At 42.0% G+C, this 21115-nt stretch overlaps 2 protein-coding genes and 1 long non-coding RNA gene across 3 annotated transcripts in view; 2 read left to right on the top strand and 1 right to left on the bottom strand.

Moving 5' to 3' along the window:
* Positions 1–4070: 4070 nt before the first annotated feature.
* Positions 4071–7042, top strand: LOC124283029 (protein CASP-like). The gene is given in 6 exon segments (XM_046719041.1): positions 4071–4092; positions 4877–4955; positions 5555–5655; positions 6879–6928; positions 6930–6969; positions 6971–7042. Coding segments are annotated over 6 exon segments (363 nt in total). The 5' UTR covers position 4071.
* Positions 7043–14296: 7254 nt separating this feature from the next.
* On the top strand, positions 14297–16500 carry LOC124283063. The gene is made up of 3 exons (XR_006900294.1): positions 14297–14397; positions 15166–15230; positions 16190–16500. It is a non-coding gene; the product is annotated as an uncharacterized LOC124283063 (long non-coding RNA).
* Positions 16501–19754: 3254 nt separating this feature from the next.
* The window catches only part of LOC124283031 (DNA replication ATP-dependent helicase/nuclease DNA2-like), a 34813-nt gene continuing 33452 nt past the window's right edge, over positions 19755–21115 (bottom strand). Inside the window, 2 exon segments of the mRNA XM_046719042.1 lie at positions 19755–20144; positions 20899–21045. Coding sequence (XP_046574998.1) covers positions 20112–20144; positions 20899–21045 — 180 coding nt within the window. The 3' untranslated portion in view covers positions 19755–20111.

The raw sequence follows: 21115 nt of genomic DNA on the forward strand, positions 1-21115 counted from the left end.
AATATTGCTTTCTTTTATTTGTACAGTGGGAAAGTTTGCAATACAAACATCACTTTCTCATGAAGTAAAAGGAGAAAGTGTGCAATACAAATATCACTTCCTGAAATATGTTGGGGAAAGTGTGCAATACAAATACCATATTCTCATGAAATACAAGGGGAAAGCGTGTATTACAAAAACCACTTTCTCATGAAATACAAGAGGAAAGTGAGCTATACAAATATATTCTCATGAAATGCAAGGGGAAAGTGTGCTACACAAAAACCATATGCTCATGAAATACAAGGGCAAGGGAAAGTGCTATACAAATATGACATTATCATGAAATACAAGAGGAAACTGTGCAATACAAACATTACTTTATCATGGAATACAATGGGAAAGTGTGCAATACAATGCATATATATTCCCTACTCTCTCTGGATTCAAATCAAAACTCAAGACGCACTTTTTAAAATATTCTTGACATACATGAGGAAAGTGACCCATACAAATATCATATTCTCATGAAATACAAGGGGAAGTGTGCTATACAAATACCATATTTTCATGAAATACAGTGGGAAAGTGCTATACAAATACCATATTCTAATGAAATACAAGGGGAAAGTTTGCTATGTAAATACCATATTCTGATGCAATACAATTGGAAAGTGCTATACAAATGCCATATTCTCATGAAATACAGTGGGAAGGTGCTATATAAATACCATATTTTCATGAAATACAAGGTGAAAGTGCTATACAAATACCATATTCTCATGAAATACAGTGGGAAAGTGCTATACAAATACCATATTCTCATGAAATACAGTGGGAAAGTGCTATACAAATACCATATTCTCATGAAATACAAGGTGAAAGTGCTATACAAATACCATATTCTCATGAAATACAAGGGAAAGTGCTATACAAATACCATAATTTCATGAAATACAAGGGGAAAGTGCTCTATACAAATACCATATTTTCATGAAATACAGTGGGAAAGTGCTATACAAATACCATATTCTCAAGAAATACAATGGGAAAGTGCTACACAAATACCATATTCTCATGAAATACAGTGGGAAAGTGCTATACAAATACCATATTCTCATGAAATACAAGGTGAAAGTGCTATACAAATACCATATTCTCATGAAATACAGTGGGAAAGTGCTATACAAATACCATATTTTCATGAAATACAAGGGGAAAGTGCTCTATACAAATACCATATTTTCATGAAATACAGTGGGAAAGTGCTATACAAATACCATATTCTAATGAAATACAAGGGGAAAGTTTGCTATGTAAATACCATATTCTGATGCAATACAATGGGAAAGTGCTATACAAATGCCATATTCTCATGAAATACAGTGGGAAGGTGCTATATAAATACCATATTCTCACGAAATACAATGGGAAAGTGCTACACAAATACCATATTCTCATGAAATAAGTGGGAAAGTGCTATACAAATACCATATTCTCATGAAATACAAGGTGAAAGTGCTATACAAATACCATATTCTCATGAAATACAAGGGGAAAGTGCTCTATACAAATACCATAATTTCATGAAATTGAAGGGGAAAGTGCACTATACAAATACCATATTTTCATGAAATACAGTGGGAAAGTGCTATACAAATACCATATTCTGATGCAATACAATGGGAAAGTGCTATACAAATACCATATTCTCATGAAATACAGTGGGAAGGTGCTATATAAATACCATATTCTCATGAAATACAAGGGGGAAGTGTGCTATACAAATACCATATTCTCATGAAATACAATGGGAAAGTGCTATATAAATACCATATTCTCATGAAATACAGTGTGAAGGTGCTATATAAATACCATATTCTCATGAAATACAAGGGGAAAGTGTGCTATGCAAATACCATAATTCCATGAAATTGAAGGGGAAAGTGCGCTATACAAATAGCATATTTTCATGAAATACATTGGGAAAGTGCTATGCAAATGCCATATTCTAATGAAATACAATGGGAAAGTGTGCTATGCAAATACCATATTCTGATGCAATACAATGGGAAAGTGCCATACAAATACCATATTCTCATGAAATACAGTGGGAAGGTGCTATATAAATACCATATTCTCATGAAATACAATGGGAAAGTGCTACACAAATACCATAATCTCATAAAATACAGTGGGAAAGTGCTATACAAATACCATATTCTCATGAAATACAGTGTGAAAGTGCTATATAAATACCATATTCTCATGAAATACAAGGGGAAAGTGCACTATACAAATACCATAATTTCATGAAATACAAGGGGAAAGTGCGCTATACAATACCATATTTTCATGAAATACAGTGGGAAAGTGCTATACAAATACCATATTCTAATGAAATACAATGGGAAAGTGTGCTATGCAAATACCATATTCTGATGCAATACAATGGGAAAGTGCTATACAAATACCATATTCTCATGAAATACAGTGGGAAGGTGCTATATAAATACCATATTCTCACTAAATACAAGGGGGAAGTGTGCTATACAAATACCATATTCTCATGAAATACAAGGGGAAAGTGCTATATAAATACCATATTCTCATGAAATACAGTGTGAAGGTGCTATATAAATACCATATTCTCATGAAATACAAGGGGAAAGTGTGCTATGCAAATACCATAATTTCATGAAATTGAAGGGGAAAGTGCGCTATACAAATACCATATTCTGATGCAATACAATGGGAAAGTGCTATACAAATACCATATTCTCATGAAATACAGTGGGAAGGTGCTATATAAATACCATATTCTCATGAAATACAAGGGGAAAGTGTATCATATCATATGACACACTTGCTCGAATGTAATAATTTCTGTATTATCCATTTTATTCATGTATATGTCTGTAGTAAAACACTGAAAGCAAGTGTGACAGCCCTCTTCACTGACGTCACGTTCAATTGTTACTAACGTCACAGACGACAAAATACAGAAACAAAGTGATATGTGCACATATGACGCATATGACAAAATATCACAACTAACAAGAACTGTTTTTAAGATACCGGTGAATCATGATATTTTCCAAGAAAAGACAAATGTCGTCTTTCAACCCTGTGCAAGTGGACGTGAACAGTGACCATATTATCCTCAGTACAAGGGAGAACTTCTCAATTATATTATCTCTTCCAGCCCTCATCAACTGGCCAAGGATTAGATCAAGGTGTCTATTCATCCAACCAAAAGGTTGATCTCGTGTGTGTTAGTTTACCTAGTGAAGTCACTCATGTGTTCACGGTGTCACCTTTGTTTCATTGGTTATTTGGTTGTTCTCCTTTACACGATCTCTGAGTATTTGGTTTCTTCTTAGAAATATGGCTCCTTGTCTGTGACTGTGGTGACAGATTTTTGTCAAAATTTTAATTTAAAAACAGCTTTGGGGTAGGATATCTCTTACAAGTTTTCTCAGTCTTATAAAATGAGTAAATGTGAAATACAACTAAGAGATTTGTTGAAACAAGTTACAGAATTACGTCATCACATATACTACAACTCTTATTGTTAAAATTAAAATTAACAGACACAGCATGGATAAAAAAAAGATCTAAATGTTTCAATTATTCTCCACTAGTTACATTTGGAGTCAGGAACCTGTAAACTTGTAAGAAATGTGCGTGTTTGGGTCCAGTGTAGAGATGTGATTTGCCTCTTCTCCTGCCACAGATCAGCTCAGCAAGCTCCAGGTGGTGTACATGGAGGCGGCCGGGACGGTCCAGGAACAGAAGTTCCTCATCACCCAGCTGGAGGAGGACCTCCGCAGTGTCAACGCCCTGTCCTCCATGTTCCGTGGAGATGCAGAGGTAATGTCCCTGTCATCTCAGTAAAATACCTTGACCTCAATGTTCCGTGGAGATGCAGAGGTAATGTCCCTGTCATCTCAGTAAAATACCTGGACCTCCATGTTCCGTGGAGATGCAGAGGTAATGTCCCTGTCATCTCAGTAAAATACCTGGACCTCCATGTTCCGTGGAGATGCAGAGGTAATGTCCCTGTCATCTCAGTAAAATACCTGGACCTCCATGTTCCGTGGAGATGCAGAGGTAATGTCTCCATTGTCCCAGTAAAATACCTGGACCTCTATGTCCCGTGGAGATGCAGAGGTAATGTCTCCATTGTCCCAGTAAAATATCTTGTCCATGTTCCGTGGAGATGCAGAGGTAATGTCTCCATTGTCCCAGTAAAATACCTTGTCCATGTTCCATGGAGATGCGGAGGTAATGTCTCCATTGTCCCAGTAAAATACCTTGTCCTTGTTCAGTGGAGATGCAGAGGTAATGTCTCCATCGTCCCCATTGCTCAGTGAAATTCCTTGTCCTCCTTGTTGCATGGAAGTAATGTCCCCATCATCTCCATAAATATTCCAGGGAGATACTGAGGTACCATCCCCATGAAATACTTTCTCCCTCATGTTCATCTTTAAGGGAGATGCCAGGGTAATATCCCCTCATTTAGCATCTTGTCCAGTCTCAGATGCTGAGGTAACATCCTCCCATGTGCTTAATGTCCCTATGACATGACTTCTCCTCACTGTTCCATGGACTTCCATGATGTTGTGGTAAAGTTGTTCTTTTAAGTCATACTCAGTGGATGTCCCAGAGAAATGTCCCATCATGTCATGTATCAGGTTCCATGAGATTTCAAGTAATGTCATTTAAGAACCCAGTGACCAAGATGGAGTGAAGGAATGATCCCTCTATGTTGCATAGTTTACGTTGCCTGGTTACCAGTCGAGTCCGGATCAATGTTGAACCATCCTGGACTAAGATGGCCCAAAGTGCATGAGTGAGTGTCTTCTGTTGAATATTTCACATTGTCTGTTTCCAGGGAGAACCAGGACCATCCCAACACACGGACCCAGGGACTGAGGTCATGGCAGAGGTCATGAAAGATGTCATCCCACCAGGTACACAACAGCTAATCCCTTCCGAACATCTTGATGTTAACTGATAGTACTGGCTGTTTGATGGTTCCATTTGAATTAACTGATATACAGTCCTCCTGGTTATAATGCCAGCCTTTTCCTATGTGATCATCTGATTGAGTGTTTGTATAGGTGTAGATAAACTTGTCAGGATGAGTCCTATATATCTTCTATTGATCTCTGTTGACTTCCTCTGCTAGAAACCTGTGAAGATCTGGGATAGAATTGGTGTTCAGCAACCCATGCTTGTTGTAAGAGGTGACTAACTGGTTCGGGTGGTCAGGCTCACTGGCTTGGTTGACACATGTCATCGTATCCCAATTGCGTAGATCGATGCTCATGCTGTTGATCACTAGATTGTCTGGTCCAGACTCAAATATTTACAGACTGCTGACATGTAGCTGGAATATTGCTGAGTGTGGCGTTAAACAACAACCCAACTAATCAAACAATTGCTAGAAAGCGTCATGGTCTGGACAAGATTAACTCTGGCATCAGGTGCAAGGGTCTTTGTTTTTGCAAATGACCTCGCCAGGAGTTATTATTTGTGTAGATGGTAATATCAGTGTTTGATGTCTCAGGAACAACAACAGATGGCTCCCAGTCTGCCGCTGGCTCCCTGCTGCCTATCGTCCAGAGTCAGCGAGAGCGGTACCGAATCCGGGCTCAGGAACTGGAAGCCGTGAGTTGACCAACCAACTGTGTGTGTCTTAGATTGTCTGATGATTTAGCTCAATAACAAGTAATGACCACTCCATGGTAGTTGTTACATCATTGCTCCTTCTGAAACAGTGTATCAAGTCATGTATACACTTTACTTGTTCAGGGGCAATGGGCGGCGTAGTTCAAACTAAACTCAGTCAGTCTTTCTGGTTATCAAGTCATGTTACACTGCAGGGGCAATGGGGTAGTCTTTTGGTTAAAGTGTTTGCTCAACATGCTTAAGACCTGGTTCGATTCCCCACATGGGTACTATGTGTGAGACTTATTTCTTGTATCCCTTGCGGTGATAATCCTGGAATATTGCTGAAAGCGGCCTTAAAGCATACCCTTTTTGACCATGAAAGAATGCTTCTATTATCAGGTCTCCCATAGTAAACCTCACGCAAACTGAACAAATATTTCCTTTGGGACATAACGCTGCCATCAGAGTTATCCAGAAGGCTGCCATCAGAGTTATCCTGAAGGTTGCCATCAGAGTTATCTTGAAGGCTGCCATCAGAGTTATCTTGAAGGCTGCCATCAGAGTTATCCTGAAGGTTGCCATCAGAGTTATCCTGAAGGCTGCCATCAGAGTTATCCTTGAAGGCTGCCATCAGAGTTATCTTGAAGGTTGCCATCAGAGTTATCTTGAAGGCTGCCATCAGAGTTATCCTGAAGGTTGCCATCAGAGTTATCCTGATATCATGGGCTGCCAGAGTTATCCCTGAAGGCTGCCATCAGAGTTATCCCTGAAGGTTGCCATCAGAGTTATCCTGAAGGCTGCCATCAGAGTTATCCTTGAAGGCTGCCATCAGAGTTATCCATGAAGGTTGCCTGCCATCAGAGTTATCCTGAAGGTTGCCATCAGAGTTATCCTTGAAGGCTGCCATCAGAGTTATCCTGAAGGCTGCCATCAGAGTTATCCTGCCATCAGGTTGCCCATCAGAGTTATCAGAGTTACTTGAAGGCTGCCAGAATTATCCTGAAGGCTGCCATCAGAGTTATCCTGAAGGCTGCCATCAGAGTTGATGTGGATGTTCATTGCCCTCAGGCTGCCTTTATCTGAAGGCTGCCATCAGAGTTATCAAGGTTGCCATCAGAGTTATCCCTGAGCCAGCTGCCATCAGAGTTATCTTGCAGAAGATTATCCTTGAAGGCTGCAGGTCAAGTCTGCTCCAGAGTTGATGTGAGATTGACAAACAGCAAACCCTGAGCCAGCAGCAGCAGGTCAGTCTGCTCCAGAATGAGATTGACAATGCGATCAGACAATGTCAAGCTGTATGAGAAGATCCGGCTTCCTGCAGAGTTACCCAACTAGTGTGAGTACCACTGTTTCAATGTCAGAACCAACCCATCCATTTGCATAAAACTAAACTCACTCACAATCTCATGTTTAGTAGTATTTTTCCTTATCCTGACTCATGCTCTTTTGCTTGTCTTCTTCTTCTTGCGAACATAGTGGAACACTTGTATCTCCTTATTTGAAGCTCCTTCAAAATAAAATCACTAATTGGTACTCACCACGGTACGAGTTGCTCCCTTTGTCTCCCCTGGCGGAAGGGTGTAAGCCACCCTCTGGCCATGTGCTTCACTCTCTCCTTCTTAAGCCCAGTGAGCAGGATGTGAGGCGCCTTGTGTCTCCTTACACACCATATCCTTTGATAATCTCTTAGTTTTACCTCTCATAGGTTACTATAGAGGTATAGCTAGTATCCTTTACTATTTGTATTGATTAATTATCGTATTTCTACTGTTTATTCCGTGTATTAGTGATTGTTCAGCTAACTTTACGTTGATGAAAATCTGTGCGATTTGTAGATTACGTTTTCTGCCTCCGATCCACATGTAATATGCCCTAGTTGTTCTCGCCCGTGTGCGTTTAATTCCGTTGCAGTTACTGCATTAATTTATCTCATTCTGCATTTAATAAATATCATCTTTGCGTCTTAAGGCGTGCTGCAGATAGATCCATGCAAACAAAGGGCAAAACATGGCAGAGAGTCCAGATATTCCATCCAGTCAGCTGCTAGCGATCGACCCTCTCCGTCTGGTGTTCTGCTAGAGACCCCTGCGGCAGAGGCGTGGGGCGCAGTCCGTTACCTCGAAGAAGCGACCGGCCTCCCCAGACATCCGTCATTGCAGACCAAGTCTAAGAGGGCCTCATCGTCGTCTCAAGCAGATTGAGGACACCCAGGGCAGCGCCAGACTTCCAAAGGGAAATCTCGAAGACAGCAAGAACTTTCTCAGCGAGATCGTTCCAGCAGCAGAATTGGGCCTCTCGATGATCAGCCGATAATCATCCCGACTTACGGCAGAAGAAGCGACCCGGTGTCAGCGACTGTGACTTCTGCAGAGATCACCATGCAGCCTGATGCCTCTACACCCGGCGTCAGGCGTCATTGATGTGAACCCCATCGCAGAAAAGGCGCCCGGCGACTTCGTCTGAATCATCCCAGAAGACATGATCGGCAGTTTATGAACATCATGGAGGACCACTACAAACTGCGCAAAGCGAAAGTCGAAACCCGCCGCGAAGGCTCCAGCGTGAACAACACCCAGAGGCACCCCGTCAGCAGCGTAGCAGCCAAGGCGATGTCACCTTAGCGAAGGAAGTCCGCACCACCTTGGCCGAAGGACCTAGATGTACAGCCTTCGAAGGCCTTAGCGGCGGGAGAGATCATCACCATCTTCGATTTCATCTCTAGATATGGACTCAGACCATCAGACATCCGCGGAGGCCTTGCGAAGGTCATATCATCGATCCCCGGACGGGCGCAAATGAAGCTTAGCGAAGGCATTAGCGAAGGACATATGATTCAGATCCTCATCATCTAGAAGAACATCGAGGGACTGCGAAGAGCTTGCGAAGCTATCAACATTCACCTCACAAGTCTCGAGAAGATCATCCATAGGCGATCTCCGCCGTTCATCACCAGGCGATCACCCGTCAGATCTCCACATAGAAGCGGCACAAGTCAACTAGATGCGCCACAAACCTCATCAGATATACAGACAGCTACCGCGCCAGTCGAAGAGCATCTACAATTTGTTAATGATGATGGTTTGAGGATGATGGAGGAATCATATTTTCTGATGCAGAATCACGGTATTGGATGGTCAATAACCTAGATCTCACATCACCATCTAAAAGTGGCAATACAAGCGCCAGGCGTATTTGATGAAGGAAGATGATCAGATGCAATCACTCTACCCCGATCGACCCGATTGCGGCAGTGCCACAGAATCTAGATGCAGCTTTCCAGAAGCTCACGAAAGTTCAGATACCACATCTGCCCAACTTTCAAGCCAAGAAGTTCTCCACGCATAACATGGACTCCTTCTACAAGGCCCAGGACATCGATGAGAACTATAAGATCATCAGCGATGTAAAGAACAAGATTTACAAGATGGATGATGCATAGGTTGGCTCATATAGAAACCATGGCCGAGGCGTATGTTCTTTGGGTTAAATAGATCTAGGGCGATCAATGAGACTCTTATTACTAGATTCGGGGATTCCACGGCGGAAGATGATAGAATGATTTATTCTGCCTTACTTATGCAAAGAAAGATCAGCAGTTTTTAGCGGATCATCTTACATCTGTTTCAGCAGCACTGACCTTAGCTTCGTCGTCAAGGCCTCCTGCGCCTCCTGTAATTGGGGGAGAACTTTACAGCCCACTTTATACAGCCCGTGAATCGACAACATCCATCTTTGGCGGAGAAATCGACAAAGTCGCCAAGGAAGTCTCTAAGGATTCCAGGGAAGTCCTTATGATTAGATCGATGGACACACTAGCCAGCGTCATTAGTCAGACTTCACAAAGATACTCAGGCAGATCTAAGTTCACGGGCCTACAAAGAGCAAGAGACAGGAAGATAGCCAGCTCTAGAGGTAAAGATTCTTTTAAATTAAGCCCATATGGCAACTATAGAGGAGGATCAGGAAGAGGCAGGACACCCAGAGGTTCCGCAATTATAGGCAGCTGAAACACAGGTTGGAGCGACTGGAGTCTTCCACCCCAGCCGTTCCAGTACAGCCAGCTCAAGTGGGTGGGCGCCTCCAACTACACTGGGAAAACTGGGGAATATTGCAAGACCCTTACGTCTCCAACATTCTTCAACCGCAGTTTAAGTATCCCTCTACAGGCCAAGCCTCCGCTGACAATCAAACCCCCAAGTTCGATTTACAAAGCGCAACAACTACCAAAGATAAGAGGCTGTTTCATCACTCCTATCCAAACAGGCCATAGAAGTAATAGATCAAACAAGCGTCGAACCAGGTTTCTACTCCCCAGTTTTCCTAGTTCCCAAGAAAAACTCCGCGGAGAAATACAGACTCATCTACAACATGAGCTTTTTCAGCAAGAACTATCTCGCAAACCACGAAGTTTAGCATGATACATTTACCTCAGTTAAGCCAGATGATTAGTCCTATGGACTACATGGGCAGCATAGATCTACAGGATGCCTACCTGCATCCCCATTCATCCCGATTCCAGGAAATACCTACGATTTACTCTAGAAGGGCTACATTACCAGTGGAAAGTACTCCCATTGAATATCATCAGCCCCTGGCTATTCCACGAGGATAACGAAACCGATTATCAAATTTCTACATCGTCAAGGGCTCGCCAGTCGTTTTACCTCGACGACGGGATACAAGTAGATCAAGATCCACTGCGTCTCAAACTACAGTTAAATTACATCATAAAGCTACTAACACAACTAGGTTGGTTAGTAAACTTACATAAGTCGGACCTAGTACCATCGCCAAGACCTGCAGTTCCTAGGTATTCGATTCATCACAAATCGCAACCGTATTATGGTACCAGAAGACCGTTGGCTCAAGATACAGCAGACCATTCCACCAGCTCTACTCTCTCCGTTACCACTGCGACAATGGCAGAGCCTACTAGGTCTTCTCACATCAGCCCAAGACATGACTGTCACAGGCAGATTACAGTTCGTCCCCTACAGGTCCTCATCAGCGCACATCTCAGCGATGTACAACCATTCAGTCTACGAAACATCTCAGACCGCATCTACTATGGTGGACCAAGAAATCGAATGTCTGCGAAGGGATTTGTTTAGCAGAGCAGGAATACAAAACCCATCTGTATGTAGGCCAGCGTCACTCCAAGGTTGGGGAGCTCATCTCACCAACCACCGCGATATCAGGGTTATGGAATCAGCAAGAATGCAAACTCCATATAAACAGTCTAGAAATGAAAGCTGTAATCAGCGCCATTCTACATTTGGAGCACATTTCTACAAAATCGCGGCCTAATGATCCATACAGACAATTCGACAGTGGCGTTCTACATAAACAAGCAAGGCTCAGCGAGATCGATGAACCTTTTGAACCTAAGCTTTCAACTGTTGATTTAATACAAGATCTAAATCTACATGTCAGAGCAGTGCACATTCCGGAGCCAGAAATATACTAGCAGGCGCTCTCTCGGCCTCATCTACCATCACCGACAGAGTGGATGATCAACAGGAAATTTTGCACAGATAATCAAGCAATTAGGGCGCCGCTAATAGACCTATTAAGCCCGCGCGATTCAACAATCAGCTACCGACATTACGTGTCACCAGTCCCAGACCCCCAAGCTTGGGCAGCGGGCGCTCTAAGTCTATCATGGGAAGGCCTCAATGCGTCGCAGCGTTTCCGCCGCCAGCAATAATACCTCAAGTATTACAGAAAATCAGACAAACACAGAGCCTACAACTCACTTTGGTCGCGCCCTACTGGCCGGCCAGAACGTGGTTTCCCATACTAATTCAAGAAATCGGTCAACCAACACTGGAGCTACCCAAGCGCGCAAACCTGTTAATTCATCCTCACACCAAACAAGTGCGAAACCCAGCAATGTTCCAACTACTGCGTATGGACTGTATACAAATGTGTTTAAACAAGAGGATATTCTGCCAGGGCGGCAAAAGCAGTCACGCTTGCCTTACGTTACTCAACTCGTAACTTGTACGACGACAAGTGGCACAGTTTCGAAAATTATGCAACAAAGAAAGGGTTTACAGCAAGAGGGCTTCACAACCTCAAGTGGCAGACTATTTGTGTTACCTACGCCAAAACAAACATTTAAAAGGTTCAACGATATCAACATATCTTGCCGCGCTTAGTTCTGTAATCACCATGAGAACGGGTGTCAAATTGACAAGATCTCCAGAGTTACTGGCCTTACTCTGAGCTTTCGATTGGAGGACCAAAGCGGAAGTTCCACGCCCAGCTTGGGATCTGAATGTAGTGTTACAACACCTCACGAGTGAGGTCTATGAACCTTTGGAATCGACAAACTTTGAATTTCTCTCACAGAAAACACTGTTTCTGCTATCGCTAGCCACAGCAGCAAGAATGTCTGAAATTCACGCTCTGGATTACGAGAGGATACAGTTTGATGACAATCATAACACAAGCGCACCTCCGGTTAAGATGGGATTTCATCGCAAAAATCAACTGCCAGGTCAACCAGACAGATTATTCCACATCCGGCTATCCTCTATTCTCGGATCACAAGATACACAAGACCTATCACTGTGTCCGGTAAGAGCTCAAAGTTTATTCTGACGATCCAAAACAAAGGAGAAGATTTCTCAAGCGTTTATTCATCCCCTTATAAGCCTCTGAATCAAACAGAAGTGTCACGGACCACAATATCTATTTGGATAAGGACTGTCATTCTCCGTGCCTACAAGGCAGCAGGCTTGGACCCACCAACAGCATCAAATCCACATGAGATCAGGGCACTGGCCTCTACCCTCGCCCTACGGTAACTGTTCCTTGAACCACGATTATGGAAGGATGCTATTGGAAATCTAACATGGTATTTGCTAATCACTACCTAAGAGACATCACTACAGAAGATGTCTCTGGCATTCACCATTTCGGACCACTGGTCCTCGCTCAGCAACTGACAGTCCCTGCGTAGAGGCGTTAAAATATTATCCTCACAAGATTAATATGTATTTTATACATACTCATCTAGCTTATAACTCTACGGAGTTTTAGGGCTATGTATATATGTTCAGCTTAAGTATTCAACCTTAAGCATATACTTTCAGTATAGTCAATTTCAGTGCCTCTATCAGAGTCACCTATATATATATATATAATTTATATGTATTGTTCAATATATTCATAATGTAATTCCCCTTTAATGGCTTTATATAACCTATGGTTTTCTTTATACAGGAAACATCCTAAATCTAAGCCTTCATGAAGTTCCGTGTGGGATATTTACAGTATATCTATACAAAATCACTAATTATAAATCCAAAGTATTCTGTTACCCACCTCCGTTCCGTTAGGATGCTACAAACAAAGAGCATGAGTCAGGATAAGGAAAAATATGTAATTTTTAGAGTAAAATTGATATTTTATACTTATCCTGACTCATGAAATTAACCCTCCCATCCTCCCCACATAACACTTTGGATTTCCCTGTAAATTCAAGTGTTGGGCTCGCTAAATCAGGAGAGAGTGGAGCACATGGCCAGAGGGTGGCGACACCTTTCCATCAGGGGAGACAAAGGGAGCAACTTCGTGGTGAGTACCAATTAGTGATTTTATTTTGAAGGGAGCTTCAAATAAGGAGATACAAGTGTTCCACTATGTTAGCAAGAAGAAGAAGACAAAAGCAAAAGAGCATGAGTCAGGATAAGTATAAAATATCAATTTTACTCTAAAAATTACATTATTCGGGCAAGCTATGCCTGAAAGTTACTAGCCCATAAAATTATTCACTAGCCCGAAATTTAAATGAAGACATGGGTTTCAACATTAAGCTGCTAATATGATGAACATTTTTATCAGGCCATAATCTTGCATGATTTAAAAGTGTATTATAAGTTAACAAGTTGGAGAAAGGGATATATATTAAAAATGACCCCATGAAAATTCACTAGCCAGTCGGGCCAGTGACTGTGGAGATTTACTCCCCTGACTGTAATTTTACCAGCCACGGGCTAGCTGGCCAATGGCTATTTCGCACACTGCTCTTTCCATGATGTGTTTAGGTTTGTCAGCACCATGTCTGTGTCCATGGGTTTCACTGAAGTGATAAATGTCTGAAACCTTCATCAGTACATGCTGTCCTCCCATGTCAAGTTGCTATGCCATGATACAGCTGGAATACTGTTATGGCATAACCAGTGAAGATAACATTAGTTAGAATTGGTCTTCAGTAACCCATGCTTGTCGTAAAAGGTGACTAGCGGGATCGCGTGGTCAGGCTCACTGACTTGGTTGACACATGTCATCGTATCCTAATTGCGTAGATATAATTATAAACTGTTCTTGTCACGATATGGCTGAAATATTGCCGATGTGATGATAAATATTAACTCACTCACTCGCTCACTCACCTAATTGCGTAGATTGATGCTCATGCAGTAGATCATTGGATTGTCTGGTCCAGACTCGATTATTTACAGCTGGATATATAGCTGGAATATAGCTGAGTGCGGCGTTAATCAAGAAACCAACCAACCCATAAACTGACATGCCATGATGCAACTGGAATAATGTTTAAAGTGGCATAAAACCAGACTCACTCACCCACTAGATCATTGTTATATAGCTGCATACCTTGAAAAACTAAATTTATGAATTTGATTCCAGGGACGCTTCATCATGGGGAACAAGGTGGCACGCACCTTCGCGTTTTTCTACACGCTGATGCTGCACTGCCTCGTCTTCCTGGTATGTGTGACCTTGACCTTGATCTTTCATCCTCTCTCCAAATACCACTACTCTGTCTCTTTTACTCCATTCCCATCACTGTCTCTCATCCTATGAATCACTTCAATACTGCCTCTGGGGTGGTGGGGTAGCCTTGTGGTTAAACCGCTTGCTCGTCACGCTGAAGACCCTGGTTTGATTCCCCACATGGGTACAATGTGTGAAGCCCATTTCTGGTATCCCTCGCCGTGATATTGCTGGAAAATTGCTAAACGTGGTGTAAACCTAAAATAACTCGCTCACTCACTCAATACTGCCTCTCTACTCCTATTCAGAACCATCTCTCACCATGTCCATATAATGTTGTGTCCCACCTGCCACTGCAGTGTTTGACAGTTACCAGGCAGCCATTGGGACCTGCAGACTGAAACTGAAGGCCTTCACTAAACTCTTCATGTAGGAAAACTGCAGCTTCTGTGACAAATAACCTGACAAATATAATTGATTCATTTACTGCAGACCATAAGGAGTCAAATAAATTTGAATCACTCTGACACAAAATCCTCCTGCAATGAGCCTCTGAGTAGGTGCTTATTTCAAACACGGCTCCAATTCTGTTTTTTACCACCCTGAGTTTTTTAAACCATGTCTCAAGGAGCCAAATGAATTTTAAACTATCGTTCTGACACAAATTCCACCTTCCACAAGCTTATTTGAAACACGGCTCCAATTCTGCTTTTGAAAACCCTGTATTTTTGAAACCTTGAGACCATGTTTCTCCTGTTCCAGGCCCTGTACAAGGTCGCTCACACCGAGTCCTGCAAGCGGGACCTGGCCGTGGACTGCCATGACAAGTAAGTCATCCAGCTTGATACCATATTGTGTCTGAGTCATTACCTTCAGTGTAACCTTCATTATCAATACATCAATACACCATCAGACTGCCATGACAAGTAAGTCACCCAACTTGATACCAGATTGTGTCTGAGTCATTACCTTCAGTGTAGCCTTCATTATCAATACATCAATACACCATCAGTTCACTGCTACAATTCCAGTCAAATTATTTCTGTTAAATGTGCAAGTATATTGTCATATTTGGAAGCATTTTAGATTTTCTGCAATGGTGTTACAGCTGTAGTTATTGTATGCAGCTTGTACTGCATCATACCCAGTTCAATGTACAACAGAACGTTTCTGCATGGTTGTTTAATGCCACAGTGAAATGTTCCCCGCTTGTACACAGTCTGTAAATAATGTGGATCAGAATTTGATTGAATTTATGCATTAATGTACCAGGGATGGAAATAACTTTAAACTATCTAGTGTACTCACAGTGTTGTAATGTCACTTGCCCTGATAATTTTTCCACTATACCGACCGTTTTGTTCTGATTTTTTGCAAATAAACAACATAATTAACATTGGAAAGTCAACTGGACACTGGTACAGTGTACAAATTTGCTTGCCCGACAGAAAAAACACTGATTGAATTGGGCAATGGGTTATTTCCACCCCTTGTGTACACATTTGGAATACAATGACTTGCATCAACCAATCACTGAGTCTTACCACCTGTTCTGATTTGTCGTCTGCTGGAACAAGCATGAGTTGCAGCAGATCATTTCTAACCCTTATCTTTACGTGTACTTCAGTTTGGTCGCCATTGTATACAACTTGAATAGACAGTTATATCAAGACAGTCATATCAAAGCCTTTCCCTATATGAGTATGAGACTGTGTTTGTATAGGGGTTGATAAACTTGTGAGGATGATGTCTGTAGATTGTGCTGACACTGTATTTCCTCTACCAGGTTCGCTGAGCACATGCTGAAGGTTCATGGAGACAAGGAGTTTCACGTTGGTCACAACCACTGAATGAAGTAACCATGGCAACGTAGAGTAGATACAAGAGACTGCTTCATCAGAAAACAGACAAGGACAATTAGGGGCTGAAACATTCAAATGTCCAGACTCGTGTCAAAGCTCTTGATCCGAGACATCCAGACATATGTTCATGAACCATAACTTTCTATCTGTATTTTTCGACTCAAAAACATGTAGAGAAATTGTCTACCTAAATTTTACCCTTTTATCATTGTATACAACTCAAAAGAAGTTAAAACAACCAACCCTATATTTAAGCTGTAATGGCTGATTGGTCCTGCAGTACTACCCTTCCGACTGTGGATGTTCTTCGACTTGGTTTTAGTAATATGTTAAAAATGGTGGACAAAGGGTACACCATCAACACTAACCCTGGACACGTGTATGTTTCAGCCCCTAAGTAACAAGTAGAATTTTCACATTTCAAGACACACAAATCTATCCAATCTAGATACCATGTCAGCCCTCCGGCCAAAGGTCAGAGAGAGCTTGGCATGGCGTGATGTCCGTTGTTTTAACTTTCAAGTGTTGTTTACATGTTACACGTTCTAGAAAATTCAAGAAATCTGAAATATGTGTATAAACAAGATAATAGGTACTACTGGTAATCTACCGTGAGTCCATGATAGTCGTTTTATTTATGTATATGAAAGTGTACATGTTTAATGACATCAATTTTTTGCATTTTGGATGTATAAATGTAAAACTGGGGCTCACTGTGTAAACCCACATTGCAGTGTGTGCACATCAGTGTTTACATTTAGAACTCCAACGAAAGCAAAAATATATTGAAATTATTACATGATAATACATCAACAGTAACAGGTTCATAGACTACTGTTTCATAATGGTCAACTTTACAAGATCATGGAAACATAAATGCTAAAAGAAACATTTTGTAGTTTTTAATTCAAATGCAAACAAATTGCTTTGTTAGCCAATTATTATTGCATGAATTTTTTAGCCACCTTTGACAACCTATAAACATATTAGCAACTATTCCCTAAAGTCAGTCTTTAATATAAATTTGTAGAATTCTTCATTTTAAGTCTTTCAAAATTGACACTAAGAAGAAATGTATTCATCAGTGTATAGGTGAGCCACAGAGCCTCACTGCTATAGCTAGTTACCATCTTATTTATGAAGATATTTTACAGGTATATTTTTGTATAAACTGTATAAAACCGATTTTTTGAGTGGCCCTAACTCTACTTCACTTTAGGATACTTACTATGGTTGAAACACTGTATTAGAATTTAGAAATTGTCAGAATTAGACCTATTCATTCAGCCTCCCATATTGAGGGTGCCGTCTTCATTCTGAATGTAAAGCTGTTGTCAAGTGGGTCGTACTTGTGCTTGATGTGAGAAGCTGGAGGATGCTATTTTGTATTTTTCATGTATTTGATAACTGGGACCATGGTTACTGTATCATTGATAATGGGTGGTATTGGGGGTTGGAGGATTGAAGGTTCAGAAGTTCAGAGTCGAGATGGTTGTCGGCGTGGTCGTGTTAATCTTGCTGGTCATCACATTGATAGTGTTCCATGGCTGTCTGGGCAGAAGAGGCAAAGTTCTCAATTAGATATTGTGTACAATCTACCATAACTTCAGCTGAGAGCAAGAGTGATCTCCCTTGAGCAGAAAGGCAGTGTGATGACCTTGAGTGACCTTCCTGCAGTGGTAGGGCTCTGTGATGTCGTTTGACCTCCCTTCAGCAGGAGGGCAGTGTGATGACCTTGAGTGACCTTCCTGCAGTGGAAGGGCTCTGTGATGTCGTTTGACCTCCCTTCAGCAGGAGGGCAGTGTGATGACCTTGAGTGACCTCCCTGCAGTGGAAGGGCTCTGTGATGTCGTTTGACCTTTCAGCAGAAGGGCAGTGCAGTGACCTTCCTGCAGTGGAAGGGCTCTGTGATGTCGTTGACCTCCCTTCAGCAGGAGGGCAGTGTGATGTGTGATGACCTTGAGTGACCTCCCTGCAGTGGAAGGGCTCTGTGATGTCGTTTGACCTCCTTTCAGCAGAAGGGCAGTGTGATGACCTTGAGTGACCTCCCTGAAGTGGAAGGTCCATGTGATGACCAGATAAGGGTAACAAGGCCAGGTCAGGGTGATGTGTAAATGGTGGTGGTTGTTCGTATATCACAATATATCTGTGTAACACATCTGTATCACCTGATGACACTTGCATGCATGTACTGCTTTCTAACTGTGTTATAAGATCATTTACCCAAGGGAATGACAGACGCTGTACTAAAGCTCCAAACAGGAGAATGGGAAATAAGCATGATGTAAACAGGTTTCAACACTAAATGTCTGTATAATATTTTCTTGTTTGACCTGCACTGCTCCAGATGGAAATCCATCCTGTTTTACTTCTCTATCTTTATGTTCTTTGTCACCCCGAACACAGATATGTATATATTTGATAACCAAAGAAGATGCTAATGTCAGGCATGATTTTGTAGGTCAATGTTACACTATACAGCATATACTAATGTTTAGAATTATCAACTTATATGTAAATAATTGCTTCCATAGAATTTGGATCTGAATGTGAAACTGAAGCTTCGACAATTTGGAATTTTTGGGTCAAAGTCAATTTCATCCAAAATGAGCAAAATTATCTTCTCAAAGTCTATGGCTTCATACTTGTTGGTCCCGATCGAGCTGGTTCAATGACTGTTCATTGCAACTACAATTAGTGTATGGAAATCAGATCCAGATTCTATACGTAGGCCATAACAGCAGCCTGGTTAGAATGTAATGTGGTCAGTGTACAGAACTGACACCTGTGAGACGATGTGGTCAGGTGTCACAGAACTGACACCTGTGAGACATCTAGGTGAGGCGATGTTGTGGGAGACATCTGTTGTGAGGAGGTGTGAAGGGCCTCAGACACCTTTAAAACATCTTGGGGAGATGTTGTGGGGGTGAGGTGTGAAGGGCGATGTTGTGGGGGTGAGGTGTGAAGGGCCTCAGACAAGCACCTGTGAGACATCTTTGGGAGACGATGTTGTGGGGAGGATGCTTGTGGAAGGGGAATGTGTTATACTGTGGGCTGCAGGAACGCTCCTGGGTGTATTTTAATATTTGGAATAAACATTTTATTGGACAATGGTGTGATTTTATTTGTTAATTATATGCCACAATCAGGGATTGGAACCCACAGACAGAATTTGAAGTACAAGATCCCGTTAGTGGCCTCTTACAACAAGCATGAGTTGCTGATCTTCCTGAAGAAGGTGATGTCATGAGATATGGTGTTTCAATACATTACCCAAAAGCTGGTCGACAGGTGTGATTGAAGTTTGTTTTAAACAGTTCATAAGAAGAAACTCCCGTTATTCCGTATTCGGTGTTGATTCCAACTGAAAGAGGATCAAGCTGCAGTCCAGAAAGTTCTCATCCATTAAGCTTTATGTCTTCAAGTTGACTTAAACCAATGCACTGATACTTATGTGCACTAATGTGTACAAACAATAAAACAAGCAAGACAATTTAAAAATTTATTAAAATTCAGTAAATAAATATATTTAAAAACTGAATTCCAAATGCCATCCTATTTATTGTAAATATGTCTGTCAGTAGCACTTCTTGGTACACATAGAAGACAAGTAGAAGTTAATATCATAGGGCCACAGTGATGACGGTACCACTCGTCATCACTATGGCAACAACACTGTCACTATTACAGCACCACCTGGGCACTCAGCTGACGTTCAATGTCCCAAAGCCGATCATGCAGCACTAGTTTCACTCCACTCGGCAGACACTCGCTATCAAAACAGGATCACAAAGCACTGTCGTTTCACTTCACTTGGCCGACGTAGCACTGTAGCTGCTCCGCACGTCACCTGTGGGCATCAGGGGGCAAGGCAAGGATCTAATGTAGAGGTAAGGAACAAGATGTCAACCATGCAGGAACTAGACCTGTCCTTAAACATGCTGACCGTCTCCGTGGTGTAGTGGTTAGAGCGTCCTGTCCTTAAACATGCTGACTGTCAGGAGTGGACAGAGTAAACCATGCAGGAAGGTCGGGTTTGATCCCCGACCGTCATACCAAAAGACGTTAAAATATGGTACTTGTTGGTCCCTGCCTGGCGCTCGGCATTAATGGGTACAACAAGGACTGGTCGGCTCGGAGTCAGTATAATGTGTCTGAGTGGGGTATTCATGCTTCACTGGGGCATGGTATCTCAGTGGGCTAGCACTATAAAACCAGCTTAAGTCTGGGCTAGTACAAGCAGCCGCACATACACATACACACGCATGCACGTCGTGTCATATGAGCGAAATATTCTCAAGCACGACGTAAAACCCAATTTCACCTCACCTCACCGTAAACATGCTAACTGTCAGGATTATGTTCAGGACGGTGTTTTATTAGTAATCCAAACCTAAACATGTCACTAATCACCAGTGATGTGAATTGTGTTGAATGCTTTCGAAAATTTTGGGCATTTTTTAAATCTAAGTTACTTCTCTGATCCTTATTGATAATGGATTGATATTCAGTATCCATTAAACTACGGAGACAGTTGCCAGTGTGGAGGAAAAACACCAGATCCCAGCTCTACTAAGGGAAGTAACTCTGTACTGCAAATGACAAAATTAGTTGTCGGTGTGTGAAAGGATACTTGGTTGTCGTGTTCCATGGTCTGGATGACCTTGAGGAGAGGGTCAAACTGACGTAGAGTCCCGACGTCCCCGACGAGGATCAGCTTGTGTTTAGCTCGGGTCACGGCCACGTTCAGACGCCGGATGTCTTGCAGCAACTCTCCCAGCTGAAAGTAACAGTATGAGTCATATTAACACTGGGCTACCATGTCCTGGAGGTCACAGAGGCTGGTGAAC

Source organism: Haliotis rubra, unplaced genomic scaffold (assembly GCF_003918875.1).
Source record: "Haliotis rubra isolate DU_JTF1 unplaced genomic scaffold, ASM391887v1 Scf309, whole genome shotgun sequence".
Lineage (NCBI taxonomy): Eukaryota > Metazoa > Mollusca > Gastropoda > Lepetellida > Haliotidae > Haliotis > Haliotis rubra.